Below are 21,223 nucleotides of genomic sequence, written 5' to 3'. Positions count from 1 at the left end.
ATAATTTTTCACTTTGTTATTATTTGAGCAACAAGCACTTTACGCTCACTCTTTATATTTACATTTTACACTCACACTTTATTTCAAAATACAGTAAGAATGACAGTTGAATAGACTGTGCAGTTTTTACATTTATCTTAAACTTTATCTTCCTTCAATAAATGGTACACTTAATATTAGATAATGCTGCCTATAATTTTTTTCATCTCTTAGTTGCACTGTTTATTAAAGAGGGTGGTCTTTATTAGAATAAATATGGTATATAGGATATAAAATTGCAGTTAGTACTGGATACTGATTACTGACAGCTATGTGAGAAAAACTTTCTGGCCTAAATACAGAGGGTTTTTCAGTGTAATAAAGATTATTTCTTGAATTTTTTTGTTATTAATTTCAATGTAGTCTCTCTGAATTTTGATATTGGAATGAGTCTTAAGTAAGGTCATTTTTTTCTGTATTATTTTGTGTTATAGCATGCATAGCTTGTATATTACATCAGTCAGTTCAAGTGTTAATTTGTTAGTTACATAATGGTTTTAATAATGAAAAAATTATATATATGCAACTGGAATAGGAAGCTAGAATATAACTACACCAGTCAAAGAAATTAGGTTTTAATATGATATCTTACATGTTTTTTGCCATTTTTCATTTAGCTTTCTTGTGGAATTAGCAAAAATGAAGATAAAAGGACAAAACTTGAACATGTACACTTTCAAATAAATAATGTATTCTAAAAGTTTGTTTATTCTAATTTTTGTTCTTTTTTCCCTCTTTATTTCCACTAATGCCAGAGGAAGGCCAAATGGAAAATGGAAAAAATATAAGTAAAGCTTGGTTTTAAAACCTAATTTTTTTGCTGGAATTATAGAAAAAATGTGGTTGTACTCTGTAGTAATAATTTTCTTAACAGATTTTGATTATTTTTAGTTTTGATTTAGTTTTTATTTTGATTATTTAAGTTATTAGTGGAAATCAAAATGAGCTGTTTAGAACATTCAGAACATTTAAGACATGCAATATTATATGAATTTACAAAAAGTAATACTGCAGTTACAGTGACAAATGATATATGAAGTCTGTTTAGCATTGAAACCTTAATTGTCAAAAAGTCAAAGTTGATTCAAAAAATTTAAGGACGTTATTTTGATCCCGAAGGCGTGCCTTGTTCTGGACAACCTTTGGGCTTAAAACGTGCCGGTATTGCCGCAGTAGCGGAAGCCGAACGAAAAGTATCTACACGAGAATTGCAGAAAAACCTGAAATGTTTCAATTAACAGAAATTAACCAACTAGGAGATATAAACAAGTGTGGAATATGGGTTTTATTTGATGTAATTGAGCATAATCATCTACATTGATTATCCATGTGTGTTTCACTTCTTAATAGACAAGAGGAAACCCATTTCAGGACAGAATAGTAACTTGGGATAAGAAGTGGGTATTATATATTAGTCTCGTTCGTAAAAGACAGCGGTTAGAGCCAAAGGCTATTCCAGCTCCAGAACTAAAGTATGGTCTTCATTCTCAAAAATCATTGCTGTGTATGTGGTGGGATATGAGAGGAATACTGCATTTTGAGTTGTTGAATCCAAATGAAACAGTAATGCAGCTTTATATTGTCAGCAATTGGAAAAACTTTGTAGCAAACTTTAAAAACAATGTATATTTGATAAACAGGAAGGGCATTATTTTGTTACAAAATAATGCTTGACCCATGTTGCAATAGCTACCCAACAAAAATTACAAGAGCTTAATTGGGAAGTTCTCTCTCATTCCCCTTATAGCCCTAATTACCATCACTTTTGATCCCTTCAAAACAACCTTAACGAAGAAAGTTTTAATTTAAAAGGAACTATTCAAAAACCTATCGAAGCATTTTTTTTAATTCAAAATTTGACGATTTTTTAAGAAAGGCATTGGAAAACTTGTGACATTTTTCCACAGAATTACATCTAATGAAGGGTACTGTGTATTGGATTAAATAAATGGATTTGGATTTCTTTTTATGTTAATAAGATCTATTAAAACTTATAAATATTGACATTAATAATGACTCGACCCAATATATTTTTTAGATGTTTGAAGAAACATATATACAATACTATATAATTTCAAATTCCAAAAAATGGTAGCCGTCGACATTTTGCTCGACGGTGAAATCTTTTTCGAGGGAACTTTGCCCGGATGACTATATTCCATTGATTCCCTTTTTGACAAAGAATTGTAATACAAAACTATAGTTTCACTTTCAGTTATAATGGATATTTTATTGCTTTTTCTTTCTGTGGGCATAAAATGGCCTTTTTGAAGCCTGTCGTAAGTTTGTCTCGACCCATAGTGGGATAGCCCAGCAGTATTGGATGGAGCCTCATATATTCAGAATGGACTATTCTCCAAAAAATTCTCAATGTTTTTACTTAAAAAAATAATTAGAAATAAAAATATGTAAATTATTTAATATTATGCACGACTATATAAGTATATTTATTAATTTTCAGAAAAGATACAATTTAACAATTCCTTCTTGGGCAATTCCAGTTTGGGACGAAATGAATCAAGTTACTTCCGATACATTTTATTGGGAATTCAGTACGAAGTTGATTCAGAGACTTCGTGCCGGTAAGTCTTATTTCTGTTGTAATAAAGTAGCTCGGAATGAGTTTACCGACTCGTGGAAAGTTATATAACCGGTTACATACGAGGGGCTCCCCTCAACTGCATGTAGTAGTCCAAAGTGGCATTTTCTATGTAGTTTTGTATTTTATAACAGTTCTCTGTAAACAATATTAGCTTTATATATTATTCACAATTATTTAAATTTTACACCAAAAAAATATTTTATAAAAGTGATTAATAATAAGACAGAAAAAGTTGACAAATGGTGCTTTAAGTTCCTTTCATACACAATTTTGTGAGTGAATTTTGTTTTTAAAATTAAATTTCAATGAAGAATCTATACACTTGTCTTTATTGTCTCAATAATTGAATTAAATAATTTTTCAAGGATTTTTTAAACATAAAGATAAATAAATTTAACTTTTTTCAGGTCCTCTCATAGGTGAAATAACTAATCAAATGCTTCAAAAAGCAAAAGGACAGTTATCAGATCAAATTAAAGTATACATGTACTCATCAGTGAGTAAGAATATACCTTATTAAAAATAATTTTGTTTTGTATAATCAGATTTGAATATCTGACATTTATAGGAATGCATGTGTAATGTATACAATTCTTAATTTGCAGCACGATACTCTAATTGCTGCTGTGTTAAATGCTCTAGGAGTGTTTAACGGAATAGCTCCTCCTTATTGCGCCACCATCGTCTTCGAACTACACTCGGACGGCTATCAGGATCACACGGTTAGGATTTTATATTTAAATACTTCCGATCCCACCGAGGAACCGCAAGAAATACATCTCCTTAAATTGTCGAGCTGTAGCAAGAGATGTCAACTCGGGAAGTTTGTGCAACTCACGCGAGACGTCGTACCTTTGGATTGGAAGAAGGAATGCGGTTTAGTCAAACAACCGCCTATTTTGTCACAACAAGGTTAGTCAATTGAATAGAAAATAAATATATTATCACAATTTAACAATTTGCTAATTTTTGATTTAATGTTTTAGCCATAATCATTATTGTCGTCTTGGGTATTCCGTTGCTCATTTTATTAATTGTGGTGAGCGTGCTGCTTTGGAGATACTGCTGTCAAGACGACGACGGATTTCCTTACCAATTAGTCCCTACGGTCTGAAATAACCGAATTGTTTTGGAAGGATTTTACGATCGTCTTAAACGACACTTTTGGTTCTGTTTGGGAAAAACTATTAATGCACGAAAAGAAATAAGAATTCAAACGTTCAAAGTTTATATATATATATATATATATATATATAGATTTAATTTTTAAATATTTTCCTAAATTTATGCTTGAAATGTAAATCACTTTAATTTATAAATAGGTCCACTCAGAGAAAGAAAGAATAATTGCAGATACTAGTTGATTACACGAGCCACTTCATATTGCATACTAATCTCGAGCTTCTCTTCCAACTTGATTATTTCATTTAATCAGGTGCTTCTCAACATTGGATACGTTTTGATGAAAATTAATTTTTCAAACATTTGAACAGAAGTTTATTTTAAATCGCTTAACAATAAGCGGAGAAAAATATCTTTTTTTGCTCGCTATTTAATGTTTAAGGAATAATCGTTTCATTATCAGCAAATTATGGTTCTTGTCTTTTAGTTGCTGCGATGCTCACTTGGATGCTACATTTACGGTGTTCTTCTCGTGCTTCATTTGTTAATTTTTGTAATTTTTATAAAATGACATAATTATATAATTTTATAAAAATATATTTATTGCATATTTTACTTTAAGCCATCACATTTTATTATATTATTCTCGTACATTTTGGATTTCTTCCATTTTTGACACGAAAGGCTTTGTGCCGATCCGGACTGGGAGCAGACACGGACGGCTCGTACTCCGACAAATCGGACTAAATCGAGCCCGGATAATTTCGCTTCCTGCGGATTGAACATTCGACAGAAAAAAATATATAGTTTAATTTATTTTGCTAGCAATCTAAAGATATGTAATTTACAATTCTGTCAGAGCACGACTATTATGTGCAATTTGTTTCATTTTAAAAGAAATAGTTGAATGAAAGAAAACTACGTGATTGATCTTTTAATTATAAAAAAAAACTTTGAGTAAATTTTTAGTAAAAAAATTTTGGCGTTTTTGGATTATATCATCCAAAAAACATCAATTGTGGCACAATTCTGATAAAATCTAGCAGTTAAAATAACCATTTTCTCAGAGCTTTGTTCCTTTTTTTTTCAATGGACATAGAGTTTCTTACAGTTGATTTATATTTTGGGCATTATGCTATTTGTAAAAACACTATTTATTTACTTTTATCTTTTATGAAGTTTTAAAAAATATCAAGTCATACAAAATTAAAATTTGTATGATAAATTAACTGAGTGTTTGTACATTACAAAACAATAAACCAAGACAAAAATTTGAAAATATTTAGAGACTCCATAGATCTAGATTCTCGAATATTCATATTACGTAACCCGGAGTAAAGCGTATTCATTCCATCATTTAATCCGGATAAGTTTCATGTACGGAATTTATACGAATAACTAAATGAATAATACATATGCTTATTCCAGAATGCATTCCGTATATGGCCAAACTCCGGCGTATGTAGTTATATTTACTGACGTCAAACTCCAATATACAGTTGGAGTTTAGTGCCGTATGGAATATATAATATTTGTCAAACGCTTAATACGAATAATCGAGATTTGCTGTGATGATAATTGTAAATTAGAATGTTTGATCGTATTTATTTATTTTTTTGTTGTAAATTTGTTTTTCGACTAATCACTTAAATCTGTGATTACGTTGTATATTCAAAGGACCAATGTGTGTATTATAGAAAAGAAATGATTTATTAACATTTTTGTACAAAAGTTATTATAAATAAACATTTATATTATTTTATTTTAATGTATTTTATGTAGAAAATTACCTATAAAGCTCCTCAGTCTTGGTCTTTTTCGAAACTGTTCTTTAAGGGTCTAAATACGTCTCACGCGACCTGGCATCTCGAGAGCGAAGGATCACAGACCCAAAACTACAATAAATGAAAATTAAAGCAAAAGAGAGCGAGGAACAGTAATGAGAACTTAGTGCAGTACTCTATAGAAGACAAGACTACAGTACTTAATATCGATGAGAACGGAGGGGATACTATAGATTACCACCTATGGAATTTCGGGTGTTCGGGTATATATCTGAACTCAGGGACCGAGACGAGTTCAACGATGCTCTACTTTTGGACCGGAGACGAAAATAAAAAAGTTATCATACTTTTTTCGGCGATCGCGTGATGATCGGGAGTCGCGTCGCTCTCTCCGCTAAGTCGGCCTCGCTATCGCGATCGGGAGTCGCGTCGCTTGCCGTTAAAATGCATTTTATGCCATTATCTCCATTATCAACACCTAATTTCATCCATTCTCTGCATCTATCACTTTTTTGCTTTACGAAGGAGACTTTGATCTTGTAACCACTCGATACATGTTTCCTTATCTTTGACTACTTCTAATGCTAGCTTAAGGAAGTTCATTTTCAAAATTGCTGCGTAGAAAATAGAAAATTAAGCAGACGACACCGTAATTGGAAGCAACGCCACCTAGCGGTGAAATGTGCAAACCAAACTAGTTAAATAAATAACTTAGGTTATTTAAGTTAAGTTATTTAAATAAATAAATTAACTTAACCTATCTTAGTTAAATAAATAACATTAAATAAAAATAAATAACTAACCTAAGTAGAAAAAAGAAAATTAAGCAGACGACACCGTAGTTGCTAGTACCGCCATCTTGCGGTAAAGTCTGCAAACCATTAAAAAAGTTCCGTGAAAGGTAAGAAATTGCACGAACAGTCAAACGCTACCTCCTGTTTTTTCTTTTATTCAAGAACTACCGTGAATCAATAACTAGTGACGTTTAGCACACGGCGGCCTGCCGGCAGCTCCCCTCCGGGGGTCAGTCGAGAGCACGAACAGTCGGAACGGCCGCCATGTTCGCTGCCATAAGTAACATTAACCGAAATGGTAAATATGAAAACTTTCTTATTTTTCGTCTCCGGTCCAAAAGTAGGGGGATCTGAACTGAGGGGACCGAGATGAGTTCAACAATAACTTACTTTTGGACCGGAGACGAAAAATAAAAAAGTTATCATACTTTTTTCCGGCGATCGCGCGATGATCGGAAGTCGCGTCGCTCTCTCCGCTCTCGTATCGCGTGTTTAATCCTCCGGGAGATGACCGTAGTCCGACGTCACGGTTTGCAGACTTTACCGCAAGATGGCAGTACTAGCAACTACAGTGCCGTCTGCACGAGAGCATTAAAAAAGTATGATAACTTTTTTATTTTTCGTCTCTGGTCCAAAAATAGGGACCGTTGAACTCGTCTCAGTCCCCCGAGTTCAAATATATAATCAAAGTCCTGAAATTTCATAGGTGGTAATCTATAGTACACCCGAACGGAACGCAGCGTAATGAAGCTGACTATGTGGACCGGAGAGTACTTATCATCTGGCTTTCTGCCACACAGATAAAAGTAAGATTCTTGGTCCAAACCGATGGCTTAGGTTTCCAAGCGACGAGCAAAGGGACAAAATAAGGTGCCAAACGCTTGAATATCATAAAATAGATGTCAAGTAGAACAATACGGCAGTGGCGTGCCGACATTGGAAGCGATGGAAGCGCCGCATCCACCTTCCAACGACCTTCCCTTGTATTTTCTAAAATATAAATTTTCATATTTTAACGTACTTTGAATTAATTGAAATTAATATTTTATGTGAGATCGGGGGGATGCCGAATAAGTCGAACCCCTCTCGATTGTCACCAATGTGTGAGATCCCGGGGAGGTAAGAGTTTGTCGTACCTCTTTTTCCCGTGACTCACTTGTCAAGGATGGCTGTTACGTCGACGGCGCGTTACGCGTTACGCGAGTGGAGGAGGAGGAAGGATGGGGTCGACGATAAGGCGAAGCCGACAGTCAAGAAAGACACCATTTTAACAGGTTAACAACGATTTAATAGTAAACAAAGTATACGTTACAAAAATCTGACATTAAAAGGGGTGATATATATATATATATATATAGCTCTATATATCCCTATCACGCGACGGGAGAGAGAGAGTTCACATAAGTGGGTTCCATACCTCTGGGACAATCAGTAATTCAAATATGCTGTTCGTCACGATGATCGAATATTCCTTTCTAGGGAAGGTTCGATGGCACTTACGGCACAATAGTCAAATATATTCTCGCGACTCGATCTTAATCGATGAAAGACTCTCCACACAGAGGGAGGAAGGGAGCCTCTTATATATCTTTTTCTGCTGGGAATTTTGGTCACGTGCAGGTGCTTAGGCCATAGGTGTTCCCGGGATTGGAAACAATACGGCGAATTCGGACGCTAACTATAAACTTAAGTTGCAAGATGATCTGTACGCAGCATAGGAACAATGGATAGTTGATAGTTATACGGCCGGGGACGCATATTTTCTCGTCCGGGACCGTTTTTAGGCAGGCTGTTTACATCCAAGTCAGTTTTTTGACGGGATGTTTATAATAGAAGAATTTTCGATTCGATATAGGGATTCATTTTACTATAATTCGTATTATATTCGGATTATATCCGGATATAAGAAAGGGGTAATTATTAATTCGAATATAATATATTACAACTTTCGTTCCAGAGGATTTCCAGATCTCACATTTTATTATAACTGCATTATGTATCTTATTACAAATTTCTATACTGCATGTGAAAAAAACGATAAGATTGCTATTGTATATTCGAATATCAATGGCGGAATGGAAGCGCTGTATTGTCGAAACTGGGTCAGCTTCCAATGATGGAAGCTACACACGTATAACGCTTCCAACGATTCTATCCCTTAGCCACTGGGTAGGGAGCATCTGACTAAGTGAATCGTTTAAGATTTAAAAATTAAAGAGTATTCAATGCTATTTTTATGTACTTTTTTTGCAAAGTTATATTTGATTATAATTTTCTTTTAATTGTACTGTAATTACATTAATAGATTTTCAGACATAAAATCTTTAGAATTTTTATCACTTTTAGACGTTAATAATTTTAATATTACGAAAAACAATTTTTCCGAGCCTATTTTAATTCTTTAAATTAAGTAAATTTTATGGGAAATTTTTGATTTATCTAAATTACGTAGCGAATCGCAATATTTATGTGAAGATCGGGATCTCTATATTGTGAACTTTATCATCTTTATGTACTTTTATAATCTTTTAACTATATTTTATACAAAAACGGAACGAAGTAGACCAAAAAGGGTTAGTTAAACGGGAAATCAACTGATAAAACTTTCTGATAAGATCGGTTTAAACTCGATTCCCACGAGCTGAGTTCCTTGTTAAGATGAGTCAAATTTCTGTGTCACGACTATGTCACCGATAACTTTATTGGTCCAAGAAGATCATCTCCTCTGACGAAATCAAAGAAGAGCCTACAAACTCCCTCCCCATATAAAAAGGGAGTACAATGAGTAAAACAGGAGAAGTTGTCATTTGACTGTGTGTGTGTGTGTCCCTGTTCGGATTTACCATCGTCAAGTTCCTCCTCCACTGCTCATCCTCCTCGGACTAGCGGACAATTGGACTGGAATCTAGGACCATTGCATTAAGCTAGCCGAAAGACAGAAATCTAGAACCGAAGATATCATCTCGTCTATTCGACATTTGTCGATATAATCAATACAAATCTTAAGGTATTTATCCTACCCGCGAATATTTGTAAGCTCTCTCTCTAATCTGTGTAGAATTTACGTTCGCGGATCGTGAGCCATGTATCTTATCATGTCTCTCTCCGTAAAGTACCCGGTTGTATCTAATTAGAAATATGAGAGAATAAACGGGTATATTTTTATATATACAAATCTCCGAGTGCGTTCTTTCCGTCATCCTCTCCACTCGCTTCATTCCGGGTCTAACCCATACGTAACCGCTCGCGCAATTGATTTTCTGTATCAATCTAAGGATACAGTGGTGTCGTCCTGACGCGGTATCAAAGAGATACCGACCCTATGGTCACATTTATATTCGTGTCCGGACTACATTGACGAGTAACTCTTAAACATAAAACATATTATAATTAATGTCGATCCGAACGAAGACGTACTAAAAGAATTATACGATTTAATATCATTAATATTCAAGGTACCATCTACCGGTGGGTCTGCCGAGCGCAGTTTTTCGACCGCGAAGCAAATTCATACATTGGCCAGGAACACGCGGTCGGAGGGAAAATTGTCGTCGCTAGCGTCGCTTTCAAATACGTCGATGGAGTCGACGACCGGCGACTTTTACGATAAAGTAGTTAACGACTTGCGGAAAAAATCGCCGAATAGAGTTAGTTTATAAAAAATTAAAAAAACAAGTTTTTCTATCATTGTTTGTATCGTATCAATTTGTATTATGTGTGTATTATTTGTATTTTGGAACTGAAATACATAAATTGTTTATTTTTGTCAGTTCCAGTATTTGTTTAAAACTTTTATGGAAATGTCATGTACCGGACGGGTCTGACCCGTCACGAAAGACGCGAAAAAACGGTTAATTAAGAGAAAAATTTATTAGTCTAAAAAAACATAGGTAAAAGTCGTTTGTAGTCGGACACCCATTGTTTATATCAAACTGCCGGGCAGAAACCATAAATCGCGGAAGGAAGTCGTCTTACGATCGGTGGAAACTCGAATTCGTCTTCGATTTGAACTTTTCTCGCGTTCCGGGTAAGAGTCTCGTTACGTTTAGTAACCGGGGACCGACCACTCGGGAAGCGTGTTTGAGGGAGAACGACCGATCAAAATGGACGAAAGAAAGAACGGAGATTGATATAATCTCCGACAATCGAGGACACCCGGCACTGGGTTAACGTTCCGAATAACCAAAACGCCGTGTGTCGACGCGCAGAAAAAGAAGAAGAAAAAAAAGAAACAATTTCTCGTCTATTGTGCCAACCCGTAACCCGTGCCGCTTCGGACTTAGACCGTGTCCTTGACTCCAACGGACGAAGTCTCCCCGTGCCTTACAGACTCGTCGACGCCACTGTCCCGGGGCCACCTTCGATCGACCGTCGAAGAACCGCATCGACGCTCGGGACGTCCGAACGGCCGATTGTCCTAAAGCAAACTATTTTGTACATAGTGTATGTTTATTTTATGTTAAAATAAACTGTTTTTGTCAGATACTTGTCGTCTTTGTCTCTACGGCCACCACCCATGTACGAATGGACCCTAGACCGTCACTGACGCGCAATTAACCGATTGCCCCTGGAAGTCGGCTTCTTACAGAAACGGCTTTCCTATCATCAAATGTCACGGCACGCCACTGCTCACCCTTCACTTTTCCTCTCCTTTGATTTGTAGTTAGAACATTTCCCGCGTCCTCTAATTTGTTAAAGTTAACTTAGTTTAAACCGAAACGATCGAAGCGCGTATAGTGTTTACGTTGTAGCAAATCATTAAAGTTGATTGACGTATCGTGCCAGAATAGGAACTCGTATTGGCTATGTCGTGTCATTTTTAAAACTCCTTTTTTCTCCGGCGGAAAGAACCGGATCAATTCTCTCTCTTTCTTTTGCCGGTTCGACCATACTTTCCGACTGAACCGACTTTGATATCGCACTTTTCGAAACAGGCATTTAAGTACGGTTTTACGAATCGTGGTTTATCTCTAATCATTTTTATAGTCTTACGTAGCATTACAAAATGATTAAATCAACTAGTTTGAACAAAAGACAACTTCAAATTAAAGATACGACAAAGAACGTTTTGAAAAAAAGCAGTGGAAAAAGACACGTAAAAACAAGGGACAAGAATTGTTTTGCACTGAAAAAACTTCGCGGGACAAAGTTTTGCCTACAAACAATAAATACCGCCATAAAAATTAAAAATACAAAGGTACATAATACAGTATTTTTAAAAAACAAAATTTCTCCCTGACATTTAAGTTCTCGTGTCTGCGCCATTTACAATGGTACACCATTCCGGTGACACATTTATACCCGTATTTAAATTTAGTAAATTTACATTTTTTTTAAATTTTTTCATAATAGTAAACTGTTATTTTATTTTTTTTCTCTTTGTTATTTCTCTCAAATGATATTGTTTTAACATTATCTTGATCTATTACACATTTACATTTCTGTTGATTACAGAAATGTAATCAATGGGGATCACAGTTACATTTCTATCCAACGATGGTGTTGTAGTCTTAACGCTGTTAAATGTTCTTTTATTCTAGTCTTGAGTTGTCTACTTGTTTCTCCTATAAATTCCCACTGTCGTCCGTCTGTCTTTCCTTAATCTCGTGAACGGAGTTAGATAGATGAAAGACGAGAATAGATATAGAAACCTTAGGGGCAAAAGTCCCGATTAACTATATATGTTATTTCAATTCGACTTCCTCCGAAAGCGCGATGGCACCACTCCTTTGCTAAAGGAAAAGTATGATGTACAGGGGCAAAACATTACAGTACTAATTTCGGGTAGAGAGCATATATTTTAAACGAAATAAATTAAAAATTGCAACCCGGTATTTTGACGATGTCGCAATAAATAATTGCTCGTTCTTTATTTATTGATTTTGTATTTTAGCTTTCATTAGTTCTGCAACTTGTTTCTAATAGGAGGATGCCAAACGGCATTACCTATAGAATAGATGAATACACGGGTTATCTCCGAAAGGACACGTCATTAAGTCTTGCTCGTTCGTGATCGTTGCAAAATCATTTAGTCTAGCTTATAAATATAATGTCGAACATTAATCGCCGTAATAGATAGAGGTTCGTTTTGTCATTAGAACCGAAATTCAAAGTAATACGTAGTGTGTCAATTAGTCAAGTCATCGTTTGAGTAAGACTTAGCGCCTTCGTTAGAACATACAAACCTACGTTCACCTCGTACCGTTATGGATGAGCCACTACCGCCGTGGAACTTTTAGATATTGTATTGTATATACACGTGTAAGGTGCATTTTTTACATTCAAATCTTTTCCCGTACTATCGGGGTTTTTTAGGAAAAAAATTAAATAGGTAAAATATATTTTAAAAATTAACAGTGAAATCTGTATATTTATCTATAAATAATGGTATTATACAATTTCTAATCTTTATAACTTCTAAATCAACTTAAAAGATATGCGACCATCAATGACGTATTTAATTGATACAAGAGTTTTTCATACTTTTATATTTTCGAAGTGTTTCTAATTGGTTCCTGTACTATAAGATTATTGAAACAGTATGGATTATCCGTACTATGAATTTTTAAATATTAGGAAGTAATATTTATCACTATTCCATAATTTATAACATAATCTTCCGCATTATGAGCCTTTAAGGCTGTTACGGCGAACGAGATCGTCTTCCAATTCGTTCTGCCCGCCAACGTTCCCTCTAATTTCCTCTCTATCCTCGCGCCAGATTTAAACTTGTGGCTCTAAACTATAATCAAGAAGACTCTTGTCTCTTCATCAAACAACAATAAACTTTTAGTAGGCGAGTCATTAAACTACTCTATACGTAAATTCGGCTCTGATCCAGTGATAAGATCTCCTCCATTAGACACGATCTCAATAAAGGGACTACCAGTCACCTTATTGTAGACAACGTTACCGAACGTTTCCTGCTAGAAAGTATACTTGAAATTTTATCTGATGATAATTTATAGTAATTTACAAATTACAGTTGTGAAAAAATGATTTAACACATTAATAATTATATAAATTGACTTTATAACAATCGGATAAAAATATATGTGATTAATTATAAGATCTGATTAGATGATGTTTTTAAATTAGTACCGTTTGGATTAATTAAAAGAAGAAACATTTTTCATCGAAATCACTGTATATTTATTAAAGAAATGATTTAAAAATTTAAATTTATAAAAAACGGTTTTCAAAATTTGAATAAACCAATCAGAAAATCGAAATGAACACGTCTCGTTATAAAAACGGGAAATGGTATCGATTTCTTATAAACGTATCGAAAGATAAATTGCCTCATTGAGTTACAGCAAAAAATACAACTTAAGATCAAGGATAAGTTTAAGGAAGTGTCTTAAAATAATTTTTAATTTAAAAAAGTGGAAAGAGAATCACGTCTGGTTGCTATACGAAAAATATATTTAGGCTTATTTACTTATAATAATAATTCAAAATAAATGATTAAATTATTACCAATAATTTTTTGAGAATATTTACGAAACGTAAATTCAAATGCTCATTAAAATCTTCTAACATTATTTATTGTTTTATCATTTTAATCTCTTAATTTTAAATCATAGTCTTAATAAAACAATTTAGTAAATCACTCGCTCGTAAATTTATTAAACTCTAGAAAACCGGCCTAAGGCTAACCTCGAGTTTAGACTGATAAATTGAGATTATCTTCTTAGTTTTAAGTATATAACACGATATTGACGGGCTAACAACAATACCGTGCTCAAACACTGTACATAATAGGAAATTTTGTTAATGTAACCCTTGGTGCCAAGATGGTGGCTCGTCTCTGATTCCAGCGAGAAAACAGTGGGGACGCACGTTCTAACCTAACCTAACCTATTCTAATAAATTACCATAATTATTACCAACAAAATTATTAGAATAGGTTAGGTTAGAAAGTGCGTCCCCACTGTTTCCTTGCTGGAATCAGAGACGAGCCGCCATCTTGGCACCAAGGGTAACATTTACCGGAAATTTATATGGTAAAAGCGGGTTTGTAAGCAGATCTATGCGAATCAAAAGGTATTCACTTAGAAAATATACAAAATATATAATTAAAATACAAATTTGAGTAAAAAACATTGAAAAATAACTTAAAAATACATCCCGATTTTTAAATTTTATAGATAAATATTACATTTATACACGTTTAATTTAAAAATTGAAATTATTTACGAGATCTATTACTTAAAAAATATAGATACAGAATGAAATAATAATCATTTTTTTTGTCTGTGTCTAGAACTAATTCCCAGAAGATTTATGATTATAATGACAATTCCAGGTATGACAATATCTTTTATGTCGTACGCAGTACGTTGATACGTGAGAAAATAATTTATTTATAAAGTAGCATTCATATTTTTTGACACAATACAAGACAATATCTTATATTTTTCAATTGTATCCATAGTAACTTTATTTTATAGATTTATAAAGAAATAAATTAATAAATAAACACACCTGATTTATAGTAGGCTGAAAACGTTCGGAATAAAACAATAAGCTCAGCGAATATAAAACAGGTGTGTTTATTTATTAATTGATTTAAACAGGGCCGAGAAGGAGATAGTTAGATAGATAGCTATAAAGAAATATTTTTTCTTTTATTGATCCGAATAAATCTATTAAAAATTATTTTATAGTGGTCTTTATTGTCTTGAACGTTAATTTAAGCAGATGTATACAAGAGCCCCTAAATTTAGTAGAAAAGATCACGTAGAAAATACGATATAGTATTAAAAAAAACTCATTTCTATTCGTTTTCATTTATTTTTATGGCTTTTAGAAAGGCCCAGGTACCAGATTTGCTACTTTTACTTTTCTCACGCCTCCGTTTTAAGAATTTCTGCGTTTTAATTGGAAAATTCACTTAATTTTAGCCCCGAATATACAAACACATCACTTTAACTGTACGAAAAGGTATATTTAGGGTCATATTTTCGGTGGCCATTCAATTTCAACAATAAGAACCTCATTTGTAATTAACTGTCGATTTTAATTATTCTTATCAAAAATTGAAATATGAATTACTAGATTATTAAGGATAAAAAAGACACTTCTAGAATTTATTATTGATAAGATGTATTATTATGTTCATTATTTTTTAAGAAGTAAAATATGATTAAAAATCCTTCGAGATAACTATATTGAAGGCTTTTAATTTTAATTAATTATTTCTTTAATTTTAATTGTAAAATTAATAATTAATTTTTAAATGTAAATACTGTATTTCAAAATATTACAAACAAAATAATTAAATTTTGAAAGAATTTAAATTAAAAATCTTAAAGAAAATTAAGCAATATGATAATAATGTAGATTAATATTTTATTTTAATTTAATTTAAAAAATAAACTTTAAAATAATTAATACATGAATATTTTTCTGAGAATATTCATTAAAAAAATGGTAAATTGTGAGGAGAAATGTAAACCCCGTCCATGTCAAGGTTGGTGCCTCTTGCGTGGGAAGAAGAGGGGCGCAGAAGAGGAATAATATACTTTATTTTATTAAAGATGTCATTTGGATATAGGAAAATAATTATTTTTACGATTTATAATCATTTTCTTCAACAAATTTACTAGTTTAATATATAATATAAACTTGGTTGCAACCGGAAGTAACAGGTAGTTATATTATTATAAAAGTGCTTGGCAGGTTTCCAATTATGGTATTCGTGGATGGACCAATCATAAGGAGTCTTTCACTTGTATAAAAGCCTAAGCGGCTTAGAAAATTAATAGAGAATATAATATTTTGTCTGGTGGACGAAATGTTGCCATTTTATATTATCTTAACGTTATTCGGTTCTCTATTGTGCGAGGAAGATGTTGCTCCCGTTGACGATACAGCTTCTTTACAGTTACTTCATATAGTGAGTTCCTTTTCGTTATTACTATTTTTTTCATTGTAATTATATTAATTTACTTTTAAATTTTTATACGACTGTATAATTGAGTACCTAATACACGTTGGAAAATTTATTTCTGATGTAATGATATTTTATTTAGCCTATTATTCTTTAGGCACGCTTTTAGGTGTGTATCAAAGTAATTTGGATGTATTATCCTCGCTCATACATCTACATTACTTCGATATAAACATAAAATCATGCTCCTTTAACAAAACATTCTTGCATAAAGAAGTCAAAATCTACAGCATAAATTTGTTGTTGATGATTAAGTTTTTGGCTTTTTCGCCAAGAACAATTATTAGTGGTTTCACCAGTTTGAAAATATTCTTTCGTAATTCCAAGTAATACTTTAATATTTATGTTGGACTTGCATCGAATCTTTGATTTCTCCAAGATCCAACTTTGATACAATTCCAGTTAATATTTAATTAACTTTTTTCTATTTAATCTCGATTGTCGATGATTTCCATCCCTTTCTTTCTCTACTCTTTTCTCCGTACTGTCTTGGAGTTAATTCCTCAATCACCCCTCTCCATCTTTTTTTTTGGTCTCGCCCTCGTTACGTATCTTTTCCGCCATTCTTTTCGTATCTCCGAACCATTGCAATTTGTTCCGGCAAGCCCAAGATTTCTCTATTATAAACCTTTTGTATATATCTTGAAATATTTAAATGTAAAATATTATTTTAATTTGCAAATTAGATAGTGCGCCACGGAGCCAGAACTCCAATTTCTCTGTACCCCAATGATCCGAACGTAAATTACGAATATAAAGAAGGAAATGGACAACTAACGAACGTAATCTTAATATTATAAATTTAAATATTATTGTAAATTATAAGATTTATGTTATTGTAATTATATTTGACAGACGGGAAAGCTTCAACAGTACACACTGGGAAAATATTTCAGAGAGCGTTACGCCAATTACATATCATCGAATCCAAGAGAAGTATGTATTTTGTAAGGCCATGCTATTATTATTTATTTACTTGAGATTGCAAATATAAAATGATATTCTAGCTAGTGGCTAGGAGTTCCCAGAAGGATAGAACAATTATCAGTGGATTATGCCATTTGGCCGGACTCTACGCACCTAAGGAAGAGTGGCAATTTACCGAGGAGTTACATTGGCAGCCTATTAGAATACTAACATCTCCGCCTAAGACAGATGGAGTAAGTTTAAGATAAACATATTTTTACGCAAGAAAATCAATGAAGATTTTATCAGTTTGTCTGTAAATCATCATTGTACAAAGAGGTATACGAACCCGGTTCCTCGTGGAAAAGCGACTCGCGGCTTTTACGAGTTTTTAACGTATGTTTAAGGTTTGCTTTAACAGTAATTTTTAATGGAAAATTCAAACGACCCGCTCATTTATCAAATCGATTAACTCCATAAAACAAAAAGTAGAGAAATTGATAAAAGCGAGGTTGAGACCGAAGTTTAAAACGCGAAAACGTGTACGTCGGATGTTGAGCGCCGCTTTCCTGTAAGCCTAGAAGTTTAACAATGGCGTTTGGAACGTCGAGCGTGATTCCACTGACTTTCCAAACGCCATTGTTTTCGCGTTTAAAACTTCGGCCTCGTCCTCGCTAATATAAATTATTTTACACTTTAAATTTAAATAAAGAATGTATTTTTATATATCGTTAAATGTCATTTAAAATATAAATATAAATACAAATCGTTATATATAATACACATAATTATTTACGCAAAAAGTGTAAAAATAATAACGATTATACAAAGATTTAAAAATAGTTAATCAATTTGTCCCGTGAACGGCTCGTATAACAAAAGCCAGAGTCAGTTAACTGTTTTAATAAGACCAGCAATTTAGCCTTTAGAAAGATTAACAGACTTCTGTTCAACGTTGGCTAAATACAATTCATTTCTATTTTAGCTATTGTACGAAGGGGCCGTATGCCCAGAGGCCAAAGCCGAACAACATAGAATCAGAAACAGTCCGGAAGGAGAAGCTTACAGAAGTCAATTCACTGTGATTAATTATTTTGATGCCGTTTAATTTATTAAATAACCATCGACTAATATTTTATTTATTTATTGTTTTAGGAGCTATTCAATTATGTTACCAATCACAGCGGAATGACTGTCGACGATTGGGAAACTGCCGCCGACATTTTTTCAACGTTAAAGATCGAGGTGAAGCCCTTCTTTTCTATTACACAATTTAAAGTGCTTATTTCGAACCCGCGACCAGGACAGAATTCACACACACGCTTTTTCATATATTATTTTCGTGCAGAAAAGCCACAATTTGATAATTCCCGATTGGGTTACGGATGAAGTTTATCAAAAACTACAGGAAATATTCCACGATTCGTTCCATTACAGTTATAAAACTACGAAAGTACAAAGACTTCGAGCAGGTAAATTCCTAAAAACCCGGTTAGAATTATCACACCGTTAACCGGGAAATAAAAATTTTTTAAAACTTTTCTGAAGGCGTTCTAATTGGTGACATGACAAATCACATGCAAGAAAAAAACAGAGGACAATTAAATAATCTTACTAAGGTTTATGCCTATTTTACTGTAAGTAGTTTATCATTTTATAATTATTCAGTAATTATAAAGGATGGTGGTCCAAAACCCATAAAAATAATCTTGTCGACAGCACGATGCTAACATCGCCGCCCTCCTGAATGCCTTGAAGATATTCAACGGGCGAGCGCCACCCTTCTGCGCAGCCATTGTAGTAGAATTTCACAAAATGGAAGACACTTCTTGCGTTAAAGTGTTTTATTCGAATGCTACCAATCCGGAAAGTGGCGAGCAACACGTTCATTTGATGACGTTACCCGATTGCGGATTGGAGTGCTGCCCATTGGACACTTTTGTAGCCGTTACTCAACATCTCGTACCCGTCGATTGGGAGAAAGAATGTCAACTGCAGACAGAAGACGATTCAGGTAAGATATTATTATTATTATATAAATTACATTATTATATTTATTAAATTTAACGTGGAGTTATTTTCAGGTAACACGGAGTAAAAAACTTTTGAATAATCGGGGCTGACAATGGTAGGTTTTGTTAAATTGTAAAAGCTTCTGTTATATTGATATATCGACAAATAATTGATTTTTTAAAAAAAATTCTTAAACATTCTCTTTAATTATGAGTGTTGGTAAGTGTTTGGAAATTTTCTGTAATCCGAATTTATTAATTACCCCAATTTTCGGTAAAATATGTCTTTTAAAATTTCCGAAAATATACAAGCATAATTAATGTTCATACATTTTTTAATGCCTGCATCCTTAGTTTGAATTTTGTCGGCCATTTTGTTTTACTTTACTGTTATTTTTATATTATTTTTCCAAGAAAATATTTGTTTTTCAGGTGCTGCTAAATCGAGTTGGACGACGAAATGGATTTATTTCTTTTATATATTTTTGCTTCATATTTTAGAGAAATGACACAATTTTTGTGTAAATACTCATTAGATCGAATATATATTTTACTATTATTTTGTATTACTAATGTAAATTTTATAAATAAATTTTCGAAATTATTTACTTATTTAAAGTTATTACTTTCTATGAGACAATTGAGAAATCCTTTTTACAATGTCCCAGAGAGAATTGTCATACCGTATTTGATCCACATCAAATCAATCTCCCATTAAGAGTGACTAGATTGCTGAGATTCTACCTTCTTTGCGTAAAATTATGACCCGGCCCACTCTAAAGATCACATCATTATAACTTAACACTTGTTTAACATGCCGAAAACACGATAAACAATCTTTTTTTTAAAAAAAAAAATTCTAATGCAATATTTTAAGCCATTTTACAAGTGAAAATTACCTTTAAGCGCGTCGAAATGGCAAGATTCGTAAATGATAAGATGGCAGTGGCGTGCCGTCATTGGAAGCGATGGAAGCGCCGATTCCACCTTCCAACGACCTTCCCTTGTATTTTATAAAATATAAATTTTCATATTTTAACGTACTTTGAATTAATTAAAATTAATATTTTATTATAACTGCATTACGTATCTTTTACAAATTTCTATACTACGTGTGAAAAAAAACGATAAGATTGCTATTGCATATTCGAATAATTCGGTGGCGGAAGGAATGTCGAAACCGGGTCAGTCTCCAATCAGACAGATTATATAGGCATTAGCACATGCGGTTTACAGTGCACCAACCTCACCCGGTTTAGCTCACCCGGCTAAACCGGGTAAGCGACACACTCGTAAAGAGTACAGCTTTATATCCCGGAGCGGTTGTGGGCTGTTAGCCACCTGCCCGTCAACTTCCAAGCAGCCAGATTATAGGCATTGGCGCATGCGCTTTACAGAGCACCAACGTCACCCGGTTTAGCCGGTGGATGCTTCACACATAAAGCTTCTAACTTTATATCCCGGACCGGTTGTGGGCTGTTTAGCCGCCTGCCTGCTAGATATTCGGCCGCTCAAGCCCGATTACGTGAATCACGAGTAGACTAGATCGACGGCGGGCAACCCCGGCCCGCGGGCCAGCTACGGCTGGCGAAAAGTTTCTATCCGGCCCGCGAGATCTTTAATAGATTATTAAATTGGAAAAATAACTAATTAATAGTTATTTTTCCAATTCTTTGTAATTTTCGAAAACGATAAGAGAAATAAATGTAGTAATTAACTTTTTATTTATTTATTTCATATTTGCAGACTAAAAAATTACGAGTCACAAGAAAGCGTCAATTAACTACTACGGCCCGCGAAAAAAAAAACGTAAAATTTATTCTGGCCCACGTTATAAAAAGGGTTGCCTACTGTAGACTAGATTTATAACTTAACTCAACCGATAGGAATTTACTGGCACGTTTTTATGATAGTTCTGTATAGTTGATGGGAGTTTTAAAAAAATCCATTAAAATATTTGATACATTTATTCCGCGTTTATTCCGCTCTCCCATCTTATATTACTTACG

The 21,223-nt window shown here is 33.5% G+C and overlaps 1 protein-coding gene across 1 annotated transcript in view; it reads left to right on the top strand.

Moving 5' to 3' along the window:
• Nucleotides 1-19,826, top strand: part of LOC136974506 (uncharacterized) — a 42,118-nt gene extending 22,292 nt beyond the window's left edge. Inside the window, exons 7-21 of the mRNA XM_067269417.1 lie at nt 2,501-2,621; nt 3,049-3,137; nt 3,247-3,553; nt 3,628-3,749; nt 16,087-16,242; nt 16,983-17,078; nt 17,152-17,232; nt 17,304-17,456; nt 18,188-18,283; nt 18,358-18,447; nt 18,551-18,674; nt 18,751-18,839; nt 18,922-19,216; nt 19,287-19,330; nt 19,647-19,826. Of these exons, the coding sequence (XP_067125518.1) occupies nt 2,501-2,621; nt 3,049-3,137; nt 3,247-3,553; nt 3,628-3,749; nt 16,087-16,242; nt 16,983-17,078; nt 17,152-17,232; nt 17,304-17,456; nt 18,188-18,283; nt 18,358-18,447; nt 18,551-18,674; nt 18,751-18,839; nt 18,922-19,216; nt 19,287-19,300 (1,833 nt within the window). The 3' untranslated portion in view covers nt 19,301-19,330; nt 19,647-19,826. The remainder of the gene's footprint in view (nt 1-2,500; nt 2,622-3,048; nt 3,138-3,246; nt 3,554-3,627; nt 3,750-16,086; nt 16,243-16,982; nt 17,079-17,151; nt 17,233-17,303; nt 17,457-18,187; nt 18,284-18,357; nt 18,448-18,550; nt 18,675-18,750; nt 18,840-18,921; nt 19,217-19,286; nt 19,331-19,646) is intronic.
• The last annotated feature ends 1,397 nt before the right edge of the window (nt 19,827-21,223 follow it).

Source organism: Centruroides vittatus, unplaced genomic scaffold (genome assembly GCF_030686945.1).
Source record: "Centruroides vittatus isolate TY-2023 unplaced genomic scaffold, ASM3068694v2 contig_349, whole genome shotgun sequence".
Classification (NCBI taxonomy): Eukaryota; Metazoa; Arthropoda; class Arachnida; order Scorpiones; family Buthidae; genus Centruroides; species Centruroides vittatus.
The sequence above is the reverse complement of the archived record's forward strand: the minus strand, read 5'-3'. Positions and strand labels throughout refer to the sequence as shown.